At 36.2% G+C, this 25,053-nt stretch overlaps 4 protein-coding genes across 5 annotated transcripts in view; 3 read left to right on the plus strand and 1 right to left on the minus strand.

Annotated features, from left to right (window-relative positions):
- The window catches only part of mrm3a (mitochondrial rRNA methyltransferase 3a), a 526,058-nt gene that overhangs the window by 92,302 nt on the left and 408,703 nt on the right, over positions 1-25,053 (plus strand). The window lies entirely within an intron of this gene.
- Positions 1,984-13,185, plus strand: LOC311297449 (uncharacterized protein). Its single transcript, XM_084419713.1, has 14 exons — positions 1,984-2,087; positions 4,049-4,375; positions 4,860-5,168; positions 5,936-6,223; positions 6,316-6,463; positions 6,621-6,790; positions 6,880-7,167; positions 7,530-7,841; positions 8,872-9,159; positions 9,266-9,422; positions 10,381-10,541; positions 10,640-10,715; positions 11,061-11,091; positions 11,191-13,185. Exons 1-14 carry the CDS (start codon positions 2,021-2,023, stop codon positions 11,335-11,337), a joined length of 2,769 nt encoding a protein of 922 aa, XP_084275839.1. The 5' UTR covers positions 1,984-2,020; the 3' UTR covers positions 11,338-13,185.
- On the minus strand, positions 13,286-19,270 carry rrp8 (ribosomal RNA processing 8). Of its 2 annotated transcripts, none has more exons than XM_084419714.1 (8): positions 19,193-19,269; positions 18,895-18,992; positions 18,547-18,814; positions 17,488-18,466; positions 16,277-16,406; positions 16,085-16,191; positions 15,877-15,973; positions 13,286-13,575 (listed from the first exon to the last, which is right to left on the minus strand). In XM_084419714.1, the coding sequence occupies exons 2-8, from the start codon at positions 18,976-18,978 to the stop codon at positions 13,462-13,464; spliced, it is 1,779 nt and encodes a 592-aa protein (XP_084275840.1). In that variant the 5' UTR covers positions 18,979-18,992; positions 19,193-19,269; the 3' UTR covers positions 13,286-13,461. The 2 variants fall into 2 exon arrangements, 1 of the variants encoding a protein (XP_084275840.1); XR_014628810.1 differs by lacking the exon at positions 13,286-13,575 and adding an exon at positions 13,582-15,323 and having other exon boundaries at positions 15,512-15,973; positions 19,193-19,270.
- med29 (mediator complex subunit 29) lies at positions 20,629-23,198 on the plus strand. The gene is made up of 4 exons (XM_084419720.1): positions 20,629-21,072; positions 21,163-21,233; positions 22,635-22,719; positions 22,820-23,198. The coding sequence occupies exons 1-4, from the start codon at positions 20,914-20,916 to the stop codon at positions 23,042-23,044; spliced, it is 540 nt and encodes a 179-aa protein (XP_084275846.1). The 5' UTR covers positions 20,629-20,913; the 3' UTR covers positions 23,045-23,198.

Below are 25,053 nucleotides of genomic sequence, written 5' to 3' on the forward strand. Positions count from 1 at the left end.
ATTCAAAATAAGTACCTACTCAAGTGAGTATGTGATTTTGGGTGCAGCCTTCTTCCTCGTTGGTTACATTGTTGGTTACATTGGTCTTGTTACATTGATATCAGTTCTGTCTTTTCATTGGTTCTTGTTTGATTAGTTCTACTTTGTCATTGGTTTTTGTTGTTGTCAAGTGTTTCCCCATGTATTTAAGCCCTCATTGCCATGTTGCCTTGTCCTGTATTGGTAACTTGTGTCAACCTGGTGCTGTAGTCTCATGTTTCTCAAGCCAAGGTATAGGCGGTTTTTTTTTTTTTTTTTGCATTTAACAAACTGCACTTGGGTTCGTACAACTCGTACAGTAGATTTTGTGACATAATGTACATTACTGATATAAATAAAAATGCATCAAATAAATATGAAATATAATCAAACGTGCCACACCAGGACTGTCGCAGTGTGTGATTTTACTGTTTTCTCTAAATATTTTAAATTGAATCACAATTTTTACACACCATTTTACTGTAAATGTACACATTTAGTCTTGATAAATGTAAAAGGTTATTCATAATCTCCCCCCCCCCAAAAAAAAAAATGTTTACAGTGTTGTTATGAGCTTTTCATTTGCATTTTGTCAAAGTGCATCACAGCATTAGCAGTACTAGCAGACACCTTATCAAAGTTTATCCCCAAAAGCCACATAGCTATTGCAAGTATTACAGTCCCTCCAAACTGGTGTGATAATGAGACAGTGTCATTATACACCAATCTAAGGACAATTTAAACATAAATTAAGTTATCATGAACTGAAAAAAGGAAAAACACCAGAAAATATAGGCCTATACGTGGAAAAAACTGAGAGCCTATTTTGTACAAGCTCCACTGACTGCCTTTAAAGGAGATTTTAACAGTGACTGACAGGAACCCTGTACTGAGGTTGTCCTTTGGCTCATAGTCTTCCTGTTTACCTTGATAACCGTCACTCTGTGGTGTAACGTGTGAGAAAATATGTCTATGAGTGAATGTGTAAATCTTTCTGTGCTCATCTGAGACTGTTTTTGTGCACAGTGATACTCAGCAAGTAACTGAGTAACATCTCAGCAAAACAGACGGCAAACGCTCCTGACACCCACTATATGAAGTGGGAAACTGAGAAACCTCAAGCGCTGTCTGCCGTGTACTGAAACTTCTTTCTCATTGTTCAGTGAATGAGTAAAAATGTCGTTGAAACCTCAGTATGATGAGTCAACAGATTTTGTGTTTGTTTCTTAAACGGTGACCTCTATTTTCTACAACTCACTTTTCAGATGGGACTTACTGAAAGTGGATGTATGACTAAGAATGATAACTGACAAATTGACAGTTACTTTTAGTGACAGGGTTGGAAAGCTTGACTTGTCTTGACTGCTTCTCCGCTATGAGAATTACTTACTATAACTATAAAGAAAAATGTAGTCTATTAATCTAGTAATTTAATGTCATTTTAATCTGTGTCTTTTTTTCTTTTTCTTTTTTTTTTTACACGCAATTAATTTTAATGGGACCAATCCAGTGTCTCTAAATATGACTTTGGTCTGAATGGTTTGCAGTAAAATGTAAATGGAAACTTTTGTGGTATATCTTTTTAAATGTGTGGTTTTATCTTTTTAAACATTTTAAACACATAAAACTCATTAACATTATTATAATTATAATATAGTAAATATAGTAATTATAATTTCATTACTGTAAGATCATAACCTGTTGTCACACCAGAACATACAGGAAAAAAATATCAAATCTATGTCCATAATAAATGGGCATGAGATTCATTTTGAAGTAATGATTTAAAAATATAGTGGAGACAAGTAGTTTGTGGGTTATTCAAAGCACGAGTATTTTGGGGTTTGGGGTGAGGAACACAGACACACACACACACACACCATTGGCAGCTGACTATGACCTCTTCTGCCCCACAGCCTAAGAGATTCAACCACACACACACACCCTGGCACATACATTCAAGTGTTTTTTTGCTCCAGTTGCCTTCTTTAATGACTTCAACATGGGCCTGCCAATATTTTTTATTTTAGGAATGGTTCTGAATCTTGCTCACAGCATGGAATTGCAAGGTAGGTTCATATCCTCTCAGGTTTAATCATTTTTGGCTTAATTTGAGCAGCTTGTATCAGATGATGCTGTTGTATTTTCTGGCCCCTTTGAAGAGCTTGCATATTATATGGTAGGCTATATAGAAGAACATACAGCTTTTGGATGGAATAATGTAAATTAGAAGTATTTGGTAAAACATGTCAACACAACCTGTACATTTCATTTGAATCTGTGTCAGTTTGTTCACACTGAGAAGACATTTCCAGAGAAAAAGGGAGGGAATGACAATTATCTGCAATTGTGCACCAAAAATATTATTTAAATTAACTTTTTAATTAACTTTAAATTAACATGCTATTTTATTTGATGCTATTGTTATTTTGAGCTTTGGCTGTTATTGCAGCAAAATTTTGAGTTAGTGATGCTTATAATAATAATAGTATCTATTGCTAATTGAAAAGAGCTGCATGCAATGAATGTAGATTCTTTCACAAATTCTGCTTTAGGCATTTCCACTGTCCTTTCGAGAAGAAACATTTAACCACATGTCCCTTTCATTCTGAAACCAATGGTGCGTGGAAACAATAAATTATGTCTTGTATTTATTTAGAAGTAGGCTACTGATGAAATTAGATCCCAAGAAAAGATTACATTTAAAAAAAAATAAAAAAAGAAGGAAAATGTGGTTTAAATTGTTCAGTATGTACAGTAGCAAGGCAAGATTCATCTTTTTTCAGAAAATAAAGTGAATAAAAATAAAATAGTCTATTGCAATTGTGTTTTGCAGTTTGTTTCTTTTCTTTGTGTTGATGGTGTCAAGATTTGTATCAAATCAGTGTAGTGATGACGCATTTAGCAGCTGTGATTTTGAACACAGAATTGTTTTTGCATGCAATCAGTTAAATGACGATGAATCAGGTACAGTGGTATGTGTGCGGTTTACAGCAGCACGCAACATGTGTGTGAAAGACCTGTGTTGGAAACTTGTGTCACATGATTGAAAAACCAAAAACATCTGCTTCCTCTCGTGCAAAGCCACTCAATTTCCATCCCAGACTCTATGCATGCTGCAGCTGATGTCACTTCTTTTTTTTATCAGGGCCTTTAAACATTGTAAGCAGTGTTGCTGATACATTGCATTTTTAAGATAATTTGAGCTTTTCTGCTAAAAAAGCAGTGCGAAATTGTGAATGGTCCTTATAGTTCACCTAGAATTAAAATTCTGTCATTTATTTACCCTCATGTCATTTTACAATTCTGTATGACTGACTTTCTTCATTGGAACACAAAAGGAGATATTTGAATAATGTGCTGGCTGCTCTTTTCCATCACAATGAATGGAGATTGAATGCAAAAGCACCACAAAAAGTAGTCGACCTGACCTAAAGTTCAGTATAACTTAAGAAGACTTTCTGTATATATCACACAAAACTACTTTTCTATTCTTTTTATGGTGCTTTTTGTTATTTTGGAGCTTGACAGGCCAAATCCCCATTAACTTTCAATATATGGAAAAGCGCAGCTAGGACATTCTTTAAAATGTCTTCTTTTGCCTTCCACAATGAAAATGGTCATTCAGGTTTGAAACCACATGAGGGTGAATAAATAATGACAGAACTTACTTCTTTTTTGTCTGGGTGAACTATCCTTTTGAGAATGTTGTTTCTTAATTTACTCTGGGTTACATAATATGCCCTTCAGGATTAATTTCACAAAATGTTAGGGAGTGTTAAATGGACATGTCAAGAAATCCTTTTGTTGGCCGCCCTATCATGAATGAAGAAATCTGTCAAAGTTTATTAAGAGTGCCAAGTGCTGACACTTCCCCTGACTGTGCTTGATATATGTGGGTTTAGCAGGGGACACGTTGAACGTAAATAACAAATAAAATTAGTTGTTACCATAATGATTACTGTAATGGACTATGTCATTAAATCTTTGAGTAATATTCATCCCCATCCTTTTTTATATACATATATAGATTCAGAGGCCAGAGACTTGGTTCTCAACCAAACTGTGACCGGGATTTTGGGAGAGGAGGTCTACCTGCATTGTCTGTACACTGGACAAAGTGATATCATGTACTCCTCCTGGAACCGGCTGGATTCTTCAAAGAAGTCAAAGAAAATGGCAGGCTACAGTCAGCCAAATAAGCCTTTCAAAAGAGAAAACTTTGATATGCCGGCATTTCTTACAAACCTTACCGTAAAGGTAAACGTGACAAGTTTCGACCTAGAGGGAGAATATGCATGCACCTTTAACTCTGAAGAGGAAGAAACAAAGGACACCATGTTTTTCAGAGTAATTGGTGAGTATGAATAAAGATTAAAGTGTGAAGACTGAATTAGCCACGGATTTCTGAATAGTTCACCAAAAATGAAATTCAAATCATTTAGTCACTCTCATGTTGTACTGAACCTACTTTTCTTCCTCTGTGGAACACACACACAAAAATGTATTTTGCTAAATTGTGTGGGCCCTCTTTTCCAAACAATGAAAGCAATAACAGTGAGCTGTTAATATGTCACTTTATGTCAGCTTTGGAACAATTGGTTCCTGCAAGGCACAAGTCAAATGGTTTACATTTATGGTGTTTTATGTCAGTTTTGGAGCTTGACAGCCCAAGTCCCCCTTCACTTTCATTGTAATTTAAGCTTTTTTCCAAAAAAAAATTATGTATGACATGAAGGGTGAGTAAATTAAGACATTTTAAGTTTTTTGGCTGATCTAGTCATTTAATTTTGAGGTCACATACATGCAAAACTCATCAGTATCTCTGTTTTGTCTCTAAGCTCGGCCTGATATTGACATAACTGTGAAGAAGGAAGTTGTGAACAGGACCCTCTACCATGCTGTCACTTGCTCTGCCTTCAGTGCCAAGCCTAAGGCTGTGATTAGATGGGAGATCTCTGGTGCCCTTCCAAGAGATGACATCTTCTCTGTGAACATGACTAATACAGTTCATCCCAATGGCACAACCAGTTCAATCAGTGTACTGCGCTTCCCCTTAATTATGAATAATGAGAGCACTGTTACCTGTGTGGTCAATCATTCAGCTTTTACTGAACCTGAGAGAGTCAGCATTGAGGTGGACACATTTGGTAAGTTCAGTTTTGATAGGTACAGGTAATCAAAAGAGATATCGCTGTTAGGAAAAGCCAGAGAGTGTCAGACAACATAAATTACTTTTTTGTTCTTGTGCATTGGCTGAGTTTTTTTTATGAAACCTGAAAGGTAGAACTGAGAAATCAAGTTGGTATACTGTCTGCACTTTGCGCCAGTGTTGCATGTGTTTCCTGCGGTATTTGCAACAGCTGTCTGACCACAAAAGTCACATACTCTGAAGCTACAGCATAGAGGTGTTTCTTATAGAATGCAAAAACTTAACTTATATTCTACAAAATAGAATAGTGGTGGACTCAGCCAAAACTGTTCTCAGAGTTGGGGTTTTTAGCGTGTTTTTAGCAAGCAATTCCCTGGGATCAAGTCACATGAAACTGCTTTTTAAATGTAGAAAGTGTCATGCATTTTGATATATGCTCAGATTGCATGTGTTTAGTGAATAGGGTTTTGCACTGAAATGCTGCACGCAAAAGTGCCGCTACTTTTTAGTGAATTCACCCTTTGTTATTTCTTAAAACATGACATCTAAACCAATTGTCCTTGTTGGAGCTATAGTTAGCATCTCCAACAGCTTGGTAAACAGAAGGAACAGCTGATAAAACTCAGTTAAACTCAAATGTCAGCTTGTTTAACCTTAAGATAATACTAACAGATACACTTCTCAGTTTTCTAAATAGGATAGTCTCTTAGAGGATTTTTCATGAACTTCCACTGTTCATATTGGCACTTTTCTTCTTTTTATCAGTTTCTCCAATTATGAGCATGGAGACCGTCCTGGTCCAAGAAGAAGGAGAAGACTTTCAAGAGGTCATCTGCATGGCAACAGGGGGGAGGCCACATCCAAATATCACATGGAGACTGCCTGAATTCAAAAGCACACCACCTTTACTGAAAAATGACTCCAAACCAGATTCTGTTATCAGTTCTTACCGGTTCCCATCAGATCCTTATGAAGGAGAAACTATCTCTTGTGTTTTTGGCTACATGTTTCTCCCTTTCATAAACACAAGGACAATCACTTTGCCAATTTACTGTGAGTATACCAGCACTATTTAAACTGAATAGATACACATATGTAGCATGTTTGAAGCGGTCTCTCACTTGTAAAAACTTTGTTCCCTCTAGATCTTTCCTCGCTTCAGCTGAAGGACGTTAATGATCCCATTAACAGTGAGAATCAGACTTCACTGGCGTTTGAGGTGGGGGATGTGGGCATTACAATAAGCATGGCTGTTGTGGGCAATGTACCAAGTTTTAAAATGAACTGTTCCAGGTAAGAGTTATTAATAATATACTGATGCAACACAATGATAGTTATAGACAATTTCCTCCACATTAAAATATTGGATTCTAGCATATTTGCTACAGCATAAAGACACTGAGACAAGTTGTGAAATGCTTGCTCTGCACTTTTGTTTCATTTAATCAAGGGAAGGCCAACCACTGCCTGAGGATGTGGATGTGGTTGGCAGCGATATCTTTATCAGAGGTCCTGTAGAGCTGCACCTTGCTGGACAGTATCTCTGCCAGGCCTCTTACCGTAGGCATCAAGGTTCCTTGCAATTCACAATTGAAGTGAATCCAAAAGTTATTTTGCCAGGTATTGTATTTGCTATCATAATATTTTATCATAAAACTGTATTCACATTCCACACTCTATTTACATTTTAAATATGTTTTTGTTTTCAGTGACATTTCCCCCAAACATCACTGTGAATTTAGTTGAGAATTCAGAGTACATTCACATTGAGTGTTTGGCCTTCAATGCTGTTCCCACTGCAAATGTGTCCTGGATCATTTCACAAGAGATGAATAGTACAATTCAGTCTAATGTCACATCCTATAATGGATCTTATTCTGTCAAAAGTGTCTTGACTGTGCCCAGCTGCATGGCACGCGAATATGTAGCTGAGTGTGTAGTCGACCATCCTGCTTTCATGGAAAAAGAGAGGCGGCAGATTGCTCTTCCTATGTGTGGTAAGACAGTGGTGGCTACAGTCATTCATGAACAATGCCTCTTTATTCTCTAAATTAGTTCTAGATGTTTAAACATGTAGCAGGGTTGTGCACCATTCTGAACCTAAATGGGAATGCCTTTTAAATTCGATTCCTGAATTTGAATAGTTGTAGCAAACAGGATGTAGAATTGAGATTCAAATTGAATTGTAATTGAAATTCAAAGACTCAACTGTAATTTTTAACTAGAAAAGCAAAGTTTGTCATACACAAACCACTGAAAACAAATTGTCTAATGTTTTTATGGATGGATAGATAAATAGATAGACTCGGTTTTATAACAGATATCTATCAAACATTCTGACATTTTGTCTTTTTTGCAGCACCACCAAATATAACCTTGCAGTCTAGTATTAAATGGGACAGTGGCGTTGCATACACATGGCTGGTGTGTTCAGTGCAGAGCCAGACTCCAGCAGCAGCCATCACCTGGGCCGTAGACTGCCATGGCAATGACAGTGGCTCTAGTGAGTTCGTAATGAGTCAGCCTGACTTTCAGCAGAGTCATATGGTTGCCGCCAAGAGTGCGGCACGTATTCCTATTTACTCACATTCCGGATGCAGCGTGACCTGTGCGGTTGAGCCTCAAGGGTTAGAGAAACCAGAGAACAAGACTATTGACCTCCCACGCTTAGGTAAGTTTTATTATTACATTAACCCCAAAACCCCTCTTGAGCCAAAATATATTAATTTGATTACATATTAATAAACTAAATGTCAAACCATTCACTGACCTAACTGTCATTGTATATCACTGTGAAACTGTACCAATCTGTATGCTGTGCTGCTTATTGCTGGAATTTAAAGAAATATGCTTGTAAAAGTTAAGCTTAATCAACAGCAGTTGGCATAATGTTGATTAAACCAATAAAATGAATTATGACTCCAAAAAACTGGGTTACAGTGTATTTACAATGGAAGTGACTGGGGAAATCTTTAAACCTTAAAAAACGAAGTGTCACTGAGTGTACACCTTACCGAAATCTCAATTTCTGCATTTAAAAAAAATAAAAATACGAAGGACGAGGCAAAAAAAATCTTTTGTGGTAATCGACATACTACAAATGCAATCAGTTGCGCTTAACCTGTCTCAAACCCTATTCCTTTAGTCGCAATGTAACAGAAGTGTCGAGTCAGATCTAGTATTTCGTATTGTGGTGTACATCTAAGTGAAACGGATTTACAAAAAAGAAAAATGTAGAACAGAGCTTAGTTCTGTGCATTGATCTTTTTTAAATAAAAAAATATCATTAATAAATAAAAAAATATATATCGCTACATATATGCATGATGAATGGTTCACTTTAAGATTAATAACATGCATTTAGAAAATAGATGGGTACATTTTCATTCCATGCTGAATAAAGGCCAATTCACACTGCACTGACAGACGCCGACCAACACGGACAATCATCGGATTACAGTACGTCTCAGACATTCCATTACAGACAAATGCCAATTAAACATGTTCAGTCGGTGAAAACAACCACTGACCTACACCAACAGATAGCAACTGGGGTAACACACTGATCCACCAAAACCTGACGTATGTGTCTGTTGCTGTTGGTCGGTGTCGGACAGTGCAATGAGAATTGGCCTTGAGATTATATAGCTAATGGAAACACTGGCCGATACATCAAGTAATGAAAACCTCTTTGCTATTAGGTCCGTCTACAAGCCGTATGTTTTTGGGTGAAAAGAGACACACTCATATTTGGCATGCTGTGTGCGAGTATAGCGGCGAAGGGGTGAAACCCAACATGTCCTGGGTCCTTCCTGATGAGGACACCGTAATTCCGTCAACTACTGAGTCCAAGAACGACGGAATTAAAGTAGAAGTCAATTCAACTTATGCATTTGAACTCAGTCAGTATGAGGGAAAGTATTTGACATGTCTGATCCAGAACAAGCTCGGCAGGGACGAGAGACTGGCGATTCGTGTTCCAAAATACTGTAAGTGTTTCTCAGCTTAAAAAATGGTGATTGGCATGAATTCTGGCTGTTCATTCAGTAATGTATTTTATTTGCTGAATGCAATCTGTTGTTTTTTTCCACTCAGCTATCTCATCTATTGAGGTTGTAAACAAAACCACATTTGAACGTAGAAGTCATGGCCAGCATGAGCATCGATTAGCATTGCAAGAAAACCTCCCTAATCAGAAGATACTTCTCAGAGCCCACGGCAATGCATCATCATACAAGACGACATGTTACAGGTATGTTGAGTCATGCATGTTTAAATAAGGCACAACATACTTAAGAATTCATATATAATATATATCATATATATTTATATATAATAGTGCCCATCAAAAAATAGAAAAAACTTCATGACAGTATCACAGCCTAAGGTGCAGTTCCACAGCACTCTCTCTTAAAGCCTAAATGTGGCAAATTGATTTTTCTTTTATGTCAGACACCCAGAGGGATAAATAGAGAAGAGAAGGGCTAGTTAAAGTTTTTACAATAATGTTTCACTGCATCAGACTGTGAAGTTCTAGAGCATTCGTTTTGCTTGAACCATTACATGCTTTTACTATTATCACAGAGTAATGCTCCCTTAAGTTTGTCATTTTTATTGAACACTACTACATTATCTTACTCGCCCTCATTTCATCCCAAACTTTTATGATTTTCTATGAAGCACAAAAGAAGATATTCAGCAGAATGTTCATGCTGCTCTTTTCCATACAATGAAAGTGAATGGAGACAAATGCTGTCAAGCTACTAGAGTGTTATTGTCAATTAAAACCAAAACTACATGTATTACAAATTGTTTTTGCTAATTGATATAAAGCTGAATATAATAAAAAAGTAAATTAGAAATGTCCCCTTAACAACTAACTGAAATCAGTGAAGTACTGAAATTACTAAAAACTGAAAGCTAAATAGAAATATTTATTATTATTATAATTAATGATAATAACAAAATCACAAAGTAAAATGAAAATGTAAAAAAGTTAGGAGCTTGTTCCATGAACGAAAGAAAGTCAAAGAGGTTTGAAATGACATGAGGGTGAGTAAATGATTGCAGAATTTGTATTTGTAAAATGAACCAAAATTCTTCTCTATGTTCCATCTATTAGTTTCTAGGGAATAAATTGACTTTTTTTGCACACACACCAGTGTTGTTTTTTTTCTCTGAGCAATGCCTCTGAATTGTTCTTATCCCAGGGAGGACGGGTCAGCAGCACACACTGTTTCCATGGCATTAGTTTTTACAAAACCAGTGTCTGAACTGGATGCAGGACTGTACTTATGCCAGGTCTCGTACCAGCACCTCACGGCTAATATTTTAATTCGTGTGGATGTAACCAGTGAAGAGACTGAACACAGTGAGTTTTGCACATATCAGCCCTAGTCTAGATGATCAATATTGGTAGTATATAGATGTGCTGTGAATTAGCTCAGAATTCTGTCTGATTTTCCACAGTGATATTCATCATCATCTGCTTCACGTCAGCCGCTGCAATCGCCCTCGTCTTGATCATCGTTTTGTTTGTCCTCTGGTGAGTAGAGTTGCTTTCTAACAACCTTAGGTACAGTTTAGTTTTATATATATATTACCATACAGGTGAGATTAGAGGAGGCAAACAGGAAGCAAGGTATCTTACCTAGACCAATAACATGCATAGTGTTCATAAACAGGATACATGGTGGCTTGTGCAAGCTGGCAGACGAAAACCACATCTACCGCTACTCTGCTATTCACTAGACATAAACAGATTGTTCATGCCTCAGTGGTACAGACTGATGATGTCAATTAAAATTGCAAAAGTGATGCCTTTTTTGTTGTACAAAGAAACAGACCTATATAAATTAACATGTCTTATCCAACTGTTATTTCTTTCTAGTAAAAGTGGGAAAAGTCACTCATCACAAAAGGTATTCAGAAGTGTTATATGATTAGTTTGTCTAATAAGATGTCAATGGCTCATTTAAATCAAGCATTACATTTTTGTTTTTTTGTTTTTAAAAAAAAAGAACAACAGGAAAGAGCGTGAGTCTCTATCAGCTCTAATGCAGGACCCTCGTTGCCCAGAGAGGACGGTGCTTCCAGGCGAGGCTGGGCCACACTATGCGGAGCTTGTGCACTATTCTATTGTTTTTGATGTTAAAAGCACTGTGTGAATAACCGGTTGGGTTTTATGCAGGTAATATATCAGTTTTTGCACACACTTTTAGAGTTCAGGCCAGCTTGGGTGCATGCTTTCAAAAAGGGGGACATACCTAGAAAATCTTTCATTTTCATATAAGTGGTAATGAAAAAAGAAATTGTTAATATGGAAATTTCACTAGTGGTCTCAGGCTTTTGGACACCACTGTATATTTGCATTGAAATTGCCTTAAGTCAGTGTTCTCATTCCTCAATTATCAATACCGATTGTAGGGCAAAGTCCCAGATTTAAGTAGCTTGGTATTACTTTCAGCATTATAATTAAGTAGCATTGTTTTTGTGAGCATGTTTGTAATGAATGTTTTCCTATCTGTTTAGATTGTTATTTTGATCTGATTTGCACAGACATATACTTTAAACGTCTGGTTGTTGTCTTCTATCTTGTTTCAATTCCAACTGGACTTGTAGTGCACAAACTGACTGAATCTGTAACGCTGTAGCACCCTCTGGTGATCGTGCAGTATATGGTTGGGGAATCTGAATCTGTAACGCTGTAGCACCCTCTGGTGATCGTGCAGTATATGGTTGGGGAATCTGAATCTGTAACGCTGTAGTACCCTCTGGCAGAGTCCTGCACGGGTCCAATTTTTTAAATCCGCACCCGCCCGTACCCGCAGTGCTTAAAACCGAATCCGACCCGTTTTCCGACAGCAGCACTAATTCAAATCCGCACCCGACCCGCTTAAAATAGAACCGACACCCGACCCGCACCCGAAATAAAATCAGTTTAGACTATCACATTATAGACACACTTACAAAAATGTTTATTGCCCGGTCATACAGAAGTTATTACACAACCATTAACACAAGGACAACTTCAGCCGAATCTGTCAAACGGCCGGTATATGAAGAACATAGCCAACGTTACCACAAAACTCGAGTAGCCTAATAACAGACGCGGCTACAACAATTTTGTCTAGCTTACATCTGACAATTTTGGGTTCAAACACGCCCTGCCTGCACACAACACATATTTAACAGTAAATGTGAAAAATACTGTTCGATAGAACTGCTTACTGCGTGCTTCCTCGGCGATGAATCCACATTTGCGGCAATCCAACACGAAAATGCATGCAGCAAATCCTTTCACAATATTGTTTTCTTCAGATATCTCCAAATTTCTCCCACACATTGGACTTGATTTTTGATAACGTATTGTCGACAACTTTACAATCTCCAGTCCTAGCTATTCTTTTCTCCAACTCTTCAGCATCCATCTCGCCGACTGCAAGCAGATCGCGCGCGCGGTTATGACGTTTTTTTTTTTCAAAGTGAAAGTAGGTATAGAGACAGACTCCTGAGAGGGCGTGGGCACAAATAAACTGATGTGGATTTTAAATTATTGTATCAACTTGAAATACAGGCATATTTTTGTACGTGTGTTCCTAAAAATATGCATATATATTTTTACGTTTGCACGTGATTGTTTTAAACCCGTGTTTAAACCCGTGTTTCCTCCGTGTCCGACCCGACCCGCACCCGTATCCGACACAGTTGGATATTTCTCACCCGTTTGAGCAAAATTTGCGGGTCACCCGTCGGGTACCCGCGGGTACCCGAACCCGTGCAGGTCTCTACCCTCTGGTGATCGTGCAGTATATGGTGGGGGAATCTATACATCTGTAAAGTACTGAAACTGTCCAGTCTGATTTTTTTTTACTACTTAATACTTATATATTTAGTCTTTGTCTGAATGAAGACTGGTCTTCCTATGTGTTGCTGATGTTCTGTTGTAAGACGTTTAGGTGAAATAATGTCACTGTGATTGATACTTCTAAAAAGAGAATAAAATACTTGACTAATTTAAATATGTATTGAGTCAGTTTGTTTCACAGGTAAATCCTTAATCCAATCATAAGAGAATATATAACAATTTTCACAAAGGACAAAATTCTTTGAATATCACATTAAAGCCTTTTTTATACAATGTATGTTCCTGTTACATTGATTTACAAAAGTTACAAATACAATGTCAAGAGGACATTTTCCCCTTGTTTTAAACTGAATTATTGCTGATAAAACTTTTCATACACACTGCACAGTCCAACCAAAAAACAAAATATTTACTTTATGTATATTTATCGTTTCTTGTACAGGCAAGGTTTCAGCTGAAGTCCGGCTTTCTTTGCATTCTCCAGTGCTTTTCCTGTCTTTGTGAATTCAAAAGAGTAGAAGTGGCTGTTTTCTGTGTCCTAAAGAAAAATAAGTGGAAATAAATGGCTTGCATTAATTATATAGTAAACTGAAGCTACATTTTGATTAATAAATTATGTTCTGTTGCAATCTCCATTATTTAACTGAAAAGCTGAGGAAGTAGAACATTTTATGTTAGTGTGATTGTAAATATATTCCATTATTGATTCGCATACTTGCAGAACAGCACAATCCTAGTCTGCAACACTGCACAGTTGGCCTGACTTTCCATCCCTAATACAGCATTAGACCTGCAACTAACAATCATTTATGAAAATTAAGGAGATTATAGGCCTACTAATGATTGGATAGATTTTTGACAGCTGTCCTTTATTGTTGGCATGTTTTTAACAGTAAGCGTGCAGAAAATGTTTTAATGAGTTTTCATCAGCTATCATCTGAAGATTAACGTACATTTACACAACAACGATGAAGTGAAACCAGAAAAGTTTTTCCCTTCGCGTTTTTTTGCATACAGACGATAACGTTGTCAAAATGATCCCGGTTCACACAGATCCATAAAAATGATTAAAAACGCCGTGCGTGTCACTTTGTAAAGAAATTACACCGTTTTTCACAAATGTGCATTTTTGTAGTATGGTTTTTGTAGTATGGTTTAGTAATGGTATTGTTTTTAAAAACTTGCATTTTCAGGCCCCCAAAACATTGTTTTATTTTAAACAAACAGCCAAAACGCTTCAAAAGTTTCCTGTTTTTAGTTGAAAAGTGTTGTGTGAACGGCCCCTCAATCATTAGGGGACTTTAGTACCAACACAATTACTTATTCATTTTAGTTATCATACTTGGTGTGAACAAGCCTTAAAGTGGACAAAAATATGAGGAACAAGTACACTACATGTTATGGTACAAACACTGAAGTATTCTTAGACTAGACTATTTTCAAATCATATCAAGAGTCAAATTTGCATTTTTCTATGGGGACACACAACACTAATAGCCGTGGGAAGTTTTTCACCGCTATTATTTTGGCTTATTAAAACCTGCTCAAAAGAATCGACTCGCGGAAATGACTCAGCCTTCCCCTCGCTACAACCAAAGACAGTACGAATCTAAGTGTTAAAATACGGTATTGACTTTAACAGTTCATTAGTTAAACTTGATGTAATCAACTTTCGAATTCATTCTCTGATAAACAGAAAGTTCAAAAGAACAGTATTTATTTGAAATAGAAATCTGTCACTTTTAATCAATTTAATGCATCCTTGCTGAATAGATTGTTTAAAGGGGTCATATAATGGTACATGCACTTTTACAAGTTGATTGTACTGAAATGTGTGTTGGCAGTGCCTGTACACAACCATCATAAAATGATAAAAATCCATCCAGTGTTTTTTTTTTTTATCTCCTTATATGTTTTCCCCTGTCTCAAATCAAGCCGTTCGACCTAGTGACGTCACACGATCGGACGCCCCTCCCACGATTGTTGATTGACAGCAGCGTTTCAACACAGACACGCCCTCGCTCGTGAGCGAGCTGTCTGTCATCATAGTCCGCATTGTTGATACGCTGGAGCAGAATGGCGTCTAAGCGATTGTGGTGTTCTGTTCTTGGGTGCAATAAGGAACACAGCAGTCATTTTGATGTTTCTAAATCCGAACCGCTGAAGACGCAGTGGCTGAGTTTTGTTTTCAAAGGGAATATTCCCCACGATCAACGTCAATGCTTTCATGTTTGCGCGAATCATTTCACACACCAGACTGCTTTACAAAGCAGGGTCAGAATAAAGCTGTTTTTGCTAAGAAGCTGCTCCTGAAAAAAAGGATCGGTACCAACTATTTGTGTTCCTGCTGCACCTCCAGAAGAAGAAGTGAGTGTAACGTTTTATTAACCTTTATATTAATATTTATATTAATCTTTGCAAATCGCTAGCACGCTTCACGATGAATGCGGCTGTTTACACTCAGGGTACATTACGGCTTGTTTTCTATGTACGACGTTCTCAATATAATTCATAATCCCACGTTTATAATGAACAACGCGTTATGGTTATTGTGTTATTTCAAACGGTGTAAGCACAGAACAGAGGGGCGGGGTGAGCAAAGCTCATTATCATTTAAAGACACATGCACTTAAACGGCGTGCTGAAAACAGAGCTGTTTTTGACCAGGTAAAATTAGTGTTTTCTTACAATACTACTGAGAATTTTTAATTAAAGTATATTACAAACTTTTAATTTAGACCCTAAAGAATCATATTAGCTTGTACAAAAATGGCATTATATGACCCCTTTAAAAAAAACTTTGAACAGTACTGTACACTGGAAATAAACAGCTCATTACCTTATTGACTATCTTGAAGCCCAGACTTGACAGTGCACCAATGAACGAACGTATGTTTTCAAATCTACTGGCCACTTCAGCAATTTTAAGAACACCCCTGTGTTGGAAAAGAGCATATATAAGGGCTAATGTTAGACACACAATGGGTTTGGATTTTAAAATAAACTTTTTAAAGGAATTGTTAATATCAATAATATGAGGCAGTTACCCCATCACCAGGACTCTGTTTGCTTCTGCCAAAAACTCTCCCAGGTTTGTCCCCATCAGAGAAAGACAGAAAACAGCAATATCTACTGTAGAATCACGGAGCGGGACCTGTGAAAAAGTAATAAACAGTGCTGCCTTTAGTATTTAGGCTGCATTACAAATCAAAAGCTTTATTACTATAATAACAACTTACTTTTGCCATGTCACATGCAGTGGCAAGATCACAAACCGGAGCCAAATCAAAAGAGTGTACTTTATTCTTTACACTCCGTGCAATTTTACAGTCGCCACAACCGAAGTCTGCGACAACTAAAGAAGGTGGCCTGAAAAAAAAGGAAAAGGAAATTCATGGTTATTTAGTGACATCCAAAAAGAAAAAAAAAAGATCATTCCATGTATGACCACTGTGGCTGAATCTGAAATCGCCCCCTATACCATAAAATAGGACATTATTTGAAGGGACAGCCATTTGTAATGGTGTCCGAAACCATAGTGGATGTTATTGAGAGCACTCATTCAATCCCACATTGCACCGCAATAATGAGTGTACAGGCGATGTACGTTCAACGGCTGTCCGAATTCGCTTACTTGTTTTCATTCACTCCTTCAAGTGAACGGTATTAGTGGACTAATGTAGGGAATAGTGATTTCAGACTCAGCCTGTGATTTAATTAAGACAAGTTTGGCCTGATGTTTTAAAACAAACAATTAACTGTAGAACAAAAAAACTATAGTAGCCATGACAAAAGGATCATATAAAGCAAAATAAAAATTATATATATATATATATACACACACACACACACACACACACACACATCATACCTACAAAAATATACTACATGATTATTAAATATTTTATTGTTATTACTAAAAACAATTGTATAAATACATTTATATATTTAGATGCTTAGAAATCTATGATTGGATCCTTATTGCAATGATTATTATGTTTCTAGCATGTTAAATGTTTGGCAACAGTTCTTCTGACCCTAATTGATGGAGTGTGTAACTTTCATTTCTTAAACAACCATGTAGGAAGACACATCATGGCCATATTCAAGGATGACAATGTGAAAATTGTGAAAGAATGGTTGGGAGGGAGCATGAAGAAAAACTGATGCACCTCTTCACAAGAGGTGCATACGTTTTTGGTCAAGATCTTGTATTGACAATGCAAGAGTCGAGGACTCTGTGAAGTTTCCTCCAGCACATCTCAAAGACTTTCAAAAGAATTTAAGGTCTGGACTCAGAGGGGCCAATTCATGTGTGAAAATGATTCTTCATGCTCCCTCCCAAACATTCTTTCACAATTTGAGCCTGATGAATCTTGACACTGTCATGGAATATGGATATGATGTATAATCGTACATAACGAAAACAACAAAAAGCATTTTCTCTCACTTTTGACAAATATAGGAAATGATCGAATCCACAGGGTTTTCGGGCCAGTGCTGAACTTGCGTTGTGTAGCCCTTGTGGTAAACCGCGATGGCCTCTGGGTCCTGCTGAAACATGCGTTTGGCCTCCCCACTGGTCGACGTGTAAAGCAGCTCATTGATGTAGCGGAATCGAGCGGCTTCTAACTGCCTCAACATCTTTGTCCTTAAAACAGTTGAGGGGTCAGTTTCCATTTTCTCTTCATCACTCTTCAAATTCACTCTTGTACCTTCTGGTTCCTCTGTGGCTTTATTACCGCCATTAGTATGACTCAACTTTAAAATACGATGCAATTTCTCTGCCTGTAATTGCGATTTTTTCATCATTTTAGAAGGTTTCTCTTTTCCGCCCACTTCATGTGAGATGTTACCGTTGCTGAGAGAGTGATCTGCTATTCTGGAAGTTTTCTCTGTTTTAAAGTCTTTGCCATTTTCAACATCATCTGTGGCGGAGGAAATACCATTCTTTCCACAAAACTTTTCCGTTTTTTTGGAATTTTGTTTCTGCACCTCCTTTGATTTGTTGATGTCCTGTGTTTGTACTAAGGGTTCCTTCTTTACATTGGCTTCTTCGACACCTGTCAGTTTTTTAGACTTTTGTTTCTGCGCTCTCTTGGATTTGTTGATGTCCTGTGTTTGATCTAAGGGTTCCTTCTTTACATTGGCTTCTTCGACACCTGTCAGGTTTTTGGACTTTTGCTTCTGCATTTTCTTGGATTTGTTGATGTCCTGTGTTTGAACTAAGGGTTCCTTCTTTACATTGGCATCATCGACACCTGCCGTTTTCGTAAGATACTTGTTCTTACACCGTTTTTTGTTCTTCATCTTGTTCCTCCACTGCTTTCTGCTTAGCTTTGCCTCTGCTTGACTTTCGGTTTCCTCCAACAGAGGGCCGACTCCTATGTCATTCTTATCTTTTCTGGACTCTTGTGACACCTTAGAACCTGCAAACACAAATTGATGTGAAAAAGGTCAGTAATGTTCAAGATGGTGGACAAATAAAATTAGTAGCACATGCTCTTACTTATTTCTTTCACGGCCTTCCTCATTAGCTTCTGCTTCTTCTTCGTAGGTGTTTCAGGTGAATCTACTTTATCCTGCTGCTTCCCTTCATTATCAGCATTAGACCTTCTTTTGCGCTTTTTGCACCTTTTCTTTTTTGTTGTCTGGACTGCAGGAGAGGCGTCTTTCTCCTCGTCACTATCCTCAAAAACTTTATCAATTTCCCAGTTAGGAACTGACCCCAACGTTTGCAAGGTTCTCAAAAGACTTTTTTTAGCCACAGACTTATCCTGTTGGGATAAAAGTGCCAGGTGAAAAATGAAATTCAAGTGACAAACCTCTATTAAATAAGGGACAAAAATAATAATACCTTGCTGGGGGCAGGAGACACTTTAACAGTGTGAGATGATCCATCTGCTGATGGAGAATCAGTCCATTCCTCTTCAGCAAACATGATTGCAAACGCTGCTAATGTTGGATAAACACAGTAAACCGTGATAATAAGTTTATAAGCAATATAACAGTGAATAGTTATGTGACTGCTTATGTGGTCAGATGGTAAAACTGATCGTGCTGTTGGAAGAATTAAATTTTCATACACCCCAAATCAAACGACAGTAGTATTCCACAACTAATTTCAGATTAATTTACGTTTACGCTGTACTTACATCTCACTCCCGCTTTCTCTCTCTCACGCGCAAAGCACCGACACGTGTTTTTGTGTACATCCGGGTTACTGTGACAACTTCCTTTCTACTGGGATGCTGCTGTTTAAATGCGCTCAATCTTTCACTAGTAAATGATACATGGTCCATTATAAGAAAGTGAGCGAATTTGGAAGCTGGTTATGTTAAGTTTAACTAATGAACTGAAACCAATGTAATTACTGTGTTCTGACTTTTTACAGTCTATGGTTTTAACTCTTACAGTTTTTGGTTGTAGTAATGGGGAGTCCAACTCGTTTCCGCGAGTCGGTTCTTTCGAACGGTTCGTTTCAATGAACCAGGATTTCATGACACACGTCACGGCCCATTATATGGCTAGAGACTAGTGAACTAATTCGGACGCTGATTGCATCAAGTTTAACTAATGAACTGATAAAGTCATTATTACCGTGTTTTAACACTTAGATTCGTACAGTCTTTGGTTGTAGCGACTAGCGAAAGGGAGCCCGAGTCATTTCCGCGAGTCGGTTCTTTTGAACAGTTCATTTTAATGAATCAAAACAATAGCAGTAAAACCCGATCATTCTGTTCAGACTTCGCAAGGCTATTAGTGTCGTGTGTCCCCATCACATTTTAAGCAGACTGTGTGTAGTCTCGAATCTCGACCATCAAGAAAAAAAGAAGAAGAAAAATTGCGCGAAGTCTCTATAAGGTTATGACAATAGTTCAGCGCGTTGTCACAGATTTTCCTCTAGATGGCGCCATTTGTGTTCCTTTCACCCACGTTGATTCCATCGTGGTTTATATGAAACAACTGTAATAAAAAAATCTGCCGTTTATCAGATTGTGACTACATTCGTTGCATTATTTATTGTGAGAAATATAAATCTGACAACTTACATACTTAATATATAACATATAATATAGACCAGTGTCCCGAACCCAAACGACATAAAATGACATAAAATTTGATTTGCATTTTAGCAAATCAAAAACACTAGCGGTTACTAACTTAATCTGACTCAAATATTTTACGTTATTACTTTCATCATGTCTGACTTGAAAATAACCAGAGTTGCTGTAAACGCTCAAGTAACTCAAGCTCGTTACTGGTTGTTCGCATGACAACGTGGTGAGTTAAACTGAGTGATTGTTTTAATGTAATTAATAAATTAAGCTTATTCTTTTATTTCTGAAAACCTTATTTTATTCAATCCTTGACAACGATTCAGCAATCAACTGCTATTAATATTTTAAACATGGACTACGGAAATAGAATAAGTTACTTGAATGGAAATTTTGGTAATGTATGCATCAAAAAAAAAAATTCTCTTTTAAAATTCTTCGTTGTGTATTTGGAGCCTATTGACTTTAGTTTTTTAATGTTAGATTTAAGTGTTTAAATTATCGTCTAGCCCTCTTCTGTAGTAGCGCATTATGATTATCACGTGGTTCCTGTTACTTTTCTCAGCGCTGATCAGAATGAGTTAATCTTTTGTAGTTAAGGCAGACAGATTTTTACAAACGGATTATGTCATGTACCAGTCATTTCGATTCTTTAATGTGAATGATTAACTTGCACGTTTTAGCGGCTCTGTCTTCTTGTGAGAAGAATTTTTTGTCTAGACAACAGCTAACGTTACTTGCTAGCAACGTTTGCCGCTTGATTTGTTCACATCCGTTGCTGTAGCTTCAAGCGGAAGTGGTCGAGTTTACTATCAACAATGGCGTCGCAGCAGATGAACACCAACAATGCTCAGATGGGCGTTCAGCAACCGGCTGTTTTACAGCAACCGCAAGCTCAACAGCTCAGTCAACAGCAAGATTTTGACCCCGTTCACAGATTCAAAATGCTGATTCCATTGCTCAAAGATAGTTTACAGGTTTGTTTGGTGTATTTCATTGAGAAATTAACAGTAACGTTACTTGTTTGAGACCTAAACTAACTTTAATTTACAATTTTATGTTTTCAGAATGTCATGACCATTGCTTCATTAAATTTTGGGCATAATACTGCTATTGACAACGGCTTAAGAACAACAGAGTAAGATCCCATTTTAATTCTTTCTGTAGCCTATTATAATATATATATATATATATATATATATATATATATATATATATATATATATATATATATATACATACATACATACATACATACATACATACATACATACATACACACACACAGTACAGGTCGAAAGTTTTGAAACATTACTATTTTTAATGTTTTTGAAAGAAGTTTCTTCTGCTCATCAAGCCTGCATTTATTTGATCAAAAATACAGAAAAAAAAAAGTAATATTGTGATATATTATTACAATTTAAAATAATTGGTTTTCAATTCATTATACTTTAAATTATCATTTATTTCTGTGATGCAAAGCTGAATTTTCAGGATCACATGATCCTTTAGAAATCATTCTAATATGATGATTCATTATCAAAGTTGGAAACAGTTCTGCTGCTTAATATTTTTTCATAACCTGTGATACTTTTTTAGGATACTTTGATGAATAAAAAGTAAAAAAAAAAAAAAAAATCTTTTGTAACAACAATACAGTAATACACTACTGGTCAGTAATTTGGGGTCAGTAAATTTTTAATTTTTTTATTTTTTTGAAATAAATCGATACTTTTATTCAACAAGGATGTGTTCAATTGATAAAAAGTGATAGTAAAGAAGATTTATATTATTAGAAAATATTTTTTTATTTTGAATAAATGCAGTTCTTTTTAACCTTTTATTCATCAAATATATTAGGCAGCAGAACTGTTTCCAACACTCATAATAAATCAGAATATTAGAATGATTTCTAAAGGATCATGTGATAGACTGGATGTCACATGTGACACTGAAGACTGGAGTAATGATGCTGAAAATTCAGCTTTGCATCACAGGAATAAATTATTTTTTTAAAAGTATATTCAAATAGAAAACTATTATTTTAAGTTGTAATAATATTTCACAATATTTATGTTTTTTTTTTCCTGTATTTTTGATCAAATAAACGCAGCCTTGATAATAAGCATTAGAGACTTCTTTCAAAAATATAAAAAAATCATAATGTTTCCAAACTTTTGACCTGTACTGTATGTGTGTGTGTGTGTGTGTGTGTGTGTGTGTGTGTGTGTGTGTGTGTGTGTGTGTGTGTGTGACTATGTATATATAAATGTGTGTGTGAAGGACTTCAGATGCAAAAACCTCATAAAAAAGAGCGTTTTTAATTCTACTCTTATCTATGACATTTCTGAAAATAAGGCATTTCAATAACTGATTAATAACCCTTTCATTGCCATTGCCAAGTGCAATTACTGAACAGGCGGACTTAGAGGTTTTTGCATCTGAAGTCTTCACATATACATATGTATTACGGAAAATGTTATGGTTGCATGACACAAGTTTTAAAATATATTATAAAATATCTCCTCTCATAATGTAGGAAAGGTAATGATGCAGCAGTTCAGCGGTTTGACAAAAGTTTAGAAGAGTTTTATGCTCTCTGTGATCAACTGGAACTCTGCCTGGTAAGGAATTGTTGTGTTTCTGTTATATTTTATTCAGTTGATGATTTCGATTTAAATCATGGCTCAACTTCTTACCATGAACACATTTATTTTTCTGCAGCGGCTGGCCCACGAGTGCCTCTCACAGAGCATCGACAGCACAAAGCATTCTCCAAATCTCGTACCTACAGCCACCAAGCCAGACACGGTGCAAACCGAGTCTCTATCTTACTCTCAGTATCTCAGTATGATAAAATCCCAGATTTCGTGTGCTAAAGACATTCATAATGCTCTTTTAGAGTGTTCAAAAAAGATTGCTGGGAAAGGTCAGGGAGCTTGTAATTAGTAGCTGGCGATTCTATGTAGTTTCCTTTTTTGTGTGTGTTTTGCATATCTTTGATGCTGTTTGAAGAATATATTTTTGGGGTATTTTCAATTCTGTTTGTTTATTTACTACTGTGACAAATGTACTTCTACAATTAAAATGAGTATTTTTGAAAGGTTGTGTGTGTTTTTGAGGCTTATAATCTATTATTTTGATCTAACAATCTACCTTTATAGAATGGGTCCTATCTCTTTAGTTTCTAAAAGATATATAAAAAAATCTCACACATTTAACTAATCTTTTTTTGCATTGTTTTTTATGTATACTGGTGAACTATTTAGTAATATTTTGAATTAGCTTTTGTTTTCTATTTCATAACTAGTTTAAAAAAAAAATGTTTTTCTATTTTAGTTAAGTGCTTTTAGTATGAACTTATTTTATTTCTGTTAGTTGACAAGGCAATAATTAATGTTTATTTCAATTAATAATTATTATTTTATTTTTTTCAATAACTTGTGGGTTAGTAGTTAGTAAAAAAATATATACAGACCCTTTCCAAAAAATTTGAATATCATGGAAAAGTTTATTTATTTTCATAATTCCATTCAAAATGTTAAACTTCCATAGATTATAGATTCAGGGCCCACAACTTAAACAATTTCAAGCCTTTATTTGTTATAATTTTGATGATTATGGCTTACAGCTTATGAAACCCACGAAATCAAAATCCCAGAAAATTTGAATATTACATGAAATCACACAGTAAATACACAGTAATACCATGGTCATTGAACCAGGTTTTGGTTCTTTTGGCAGTGTGGGCAGGTGCAAATCCTGCTGGAAAATGAAGGAAGCATGAAGTGCTCTGAAAATGTCCTGGTAGACGGCTGCGTTGACTCTGGATTTAATAAAGCACAGTGGACCATAGTCCTCTTTTCTGATGAGAGCAAATTTTGCATCTCATTTGGAAACCAAGGTCCCAGAGTCTGGAGGAAGAATGGAGAGGCACACAATCCAAGATGCTTGAAGTCCAGTGTGAAGTTTCCACAGTCTGTGTTGGTCATCGGCTGGTGTTGGTCCACTGTGCTGTCCACTCAACGCAGCCGTCTACCAGGACATTTTCAGAGCACTTCATGCTTCCTTCAGCAGACAAGCTTTATGGAGATGCTTCCTATAATAATTTGATAATTTGCAACAGATTTACTCATTGTACTGAAACATCACTTCTGAGTTGTTGACTGCTTATTTTGTTACTGAGCTTAATTTTTCCAAATACAAACATAAAACCAACGAGGAACAACACAACCAGTGAAGTGCACTATAACACCGGGATTCATCAGCTAGGTCAAATTATAAGTTTTTATTATTTTTTTATACTGTGTATGTTTTTGAAATTTATTTGAAGTATTTTTAATTCCCACTGTTCCAGCACAATAATTATTTGCTAGATTATGTAATTAAATAATTCAATAGAGAATTTATAATGAAGCAGCCTCTTCATTAATGACCTGCCGTCTTAAGGGCTCAATGAAATTAAGAAAGTTGTGCAGTAATCAGTGTTGGCATCGTTAACTAAGAGCATTCGTGCCTACACATTATACAAACTGGCAATATTATTATACATCTATTATTATTAGCCTATTACAATTATTGCTTTCAGTTAAAGTGTCACTTGAAGCCTATCCTTATTAACTTTGCATAATATGATAAACAACATTACCTAAAATGCTCCTATTTAATTGTTGCTTGAAAGAATACTATTTATTCTTGTTTACAGTTTAAGTGTCAGTTAATGCCTGTTTGAATAATATGAACAAAATTACATTGAATGTTCCTATTGTTACATTAAATTATGTTATTATTTATTATTATTATTTACAGTTTAAGTGTCAGTTAATGCCTTATTAACTTTGCATAATATTATAAACAAAAAATCATAATTGTCATGTCGTGTATTATTTATTATAGGCTTCTAGTTAATGTAATTGTACATATAAGTATGACTGCTATAAGTAGAATAAGTAATTTTG

Source organism: Rutilus rutilus (genome assembly GCF_951802725.1).
Source record: "Rutilus rutilus genome assembly, chromosome: 9".
NCBI classification, from domain to species: Eukaryota; Metazoa; Chordata; class Actinopteri; order Cypriniformes; family Leuciscidae; genus Rutilus; species Rutilus rutilus.

Coding starts and splice junctions, on each gene's coding strand:
- rrp8 (XM_084419714.1), bottom strand. CDS start 18,978: ATGTTTGCTGAAGAGGAATGGACTGATTCTCCATCAGCAGATGGATCA. Junction 16,407..17,487: donor ATTTCCTATATTTGTCAAAA/GTGAGAGAAAAT, acceptor CTTTTTTTTCAG/GCCACCTTCTTTAGTTGTCG. Junction 16,192..16,276: donor CTGCATGTGACATGGCAAAA/GTAAGTTGTTAT, acceptor ACTTTTTCACAG/GTCCCGCTCCGTGATTCTAC.
- LOC311297449 (XM_084419713.1), top strand. CDS start 2,021: ATGGGCCTGCCAATATTTTTTATTTTAGGAATGGTTCTGAATCTTGCT. Junction 5,169..5,935: donor CATTGAGGTGGACACATTTG/GTAAGTTCAGTT, acceptor TCTTTTTATCAG/TTTCTCCAATTATGAGCATG. Junction 11,092..11,190: donor AAAGTCACTCATCACAAAAG/GTATTCAGAAGT, acceptor TTAAAAAAAAAG/AACAACAGGAAAGAGCGTGA.
- med29 (XM_084419720.1), top strand. CDS start 20,914: ATGGCGTCGCAGCAGATGAACACCAACAATGCTCAGATGGGCGTTCAG. Junction 21,073..21,162: donor TGCTCAAAGATAGTTTACAG/GTTTGTTTGGTG, acceptor TTATGTTTTCAG/AATGTCATGACCATTGCTTC. Junction 21,234..22,634: donor AACGGCTTAAGAACAACAGA/GTAAGATCCCAT, acceptor CTCATAATGTAG/GAAAGGTAATGATGCAGCAG.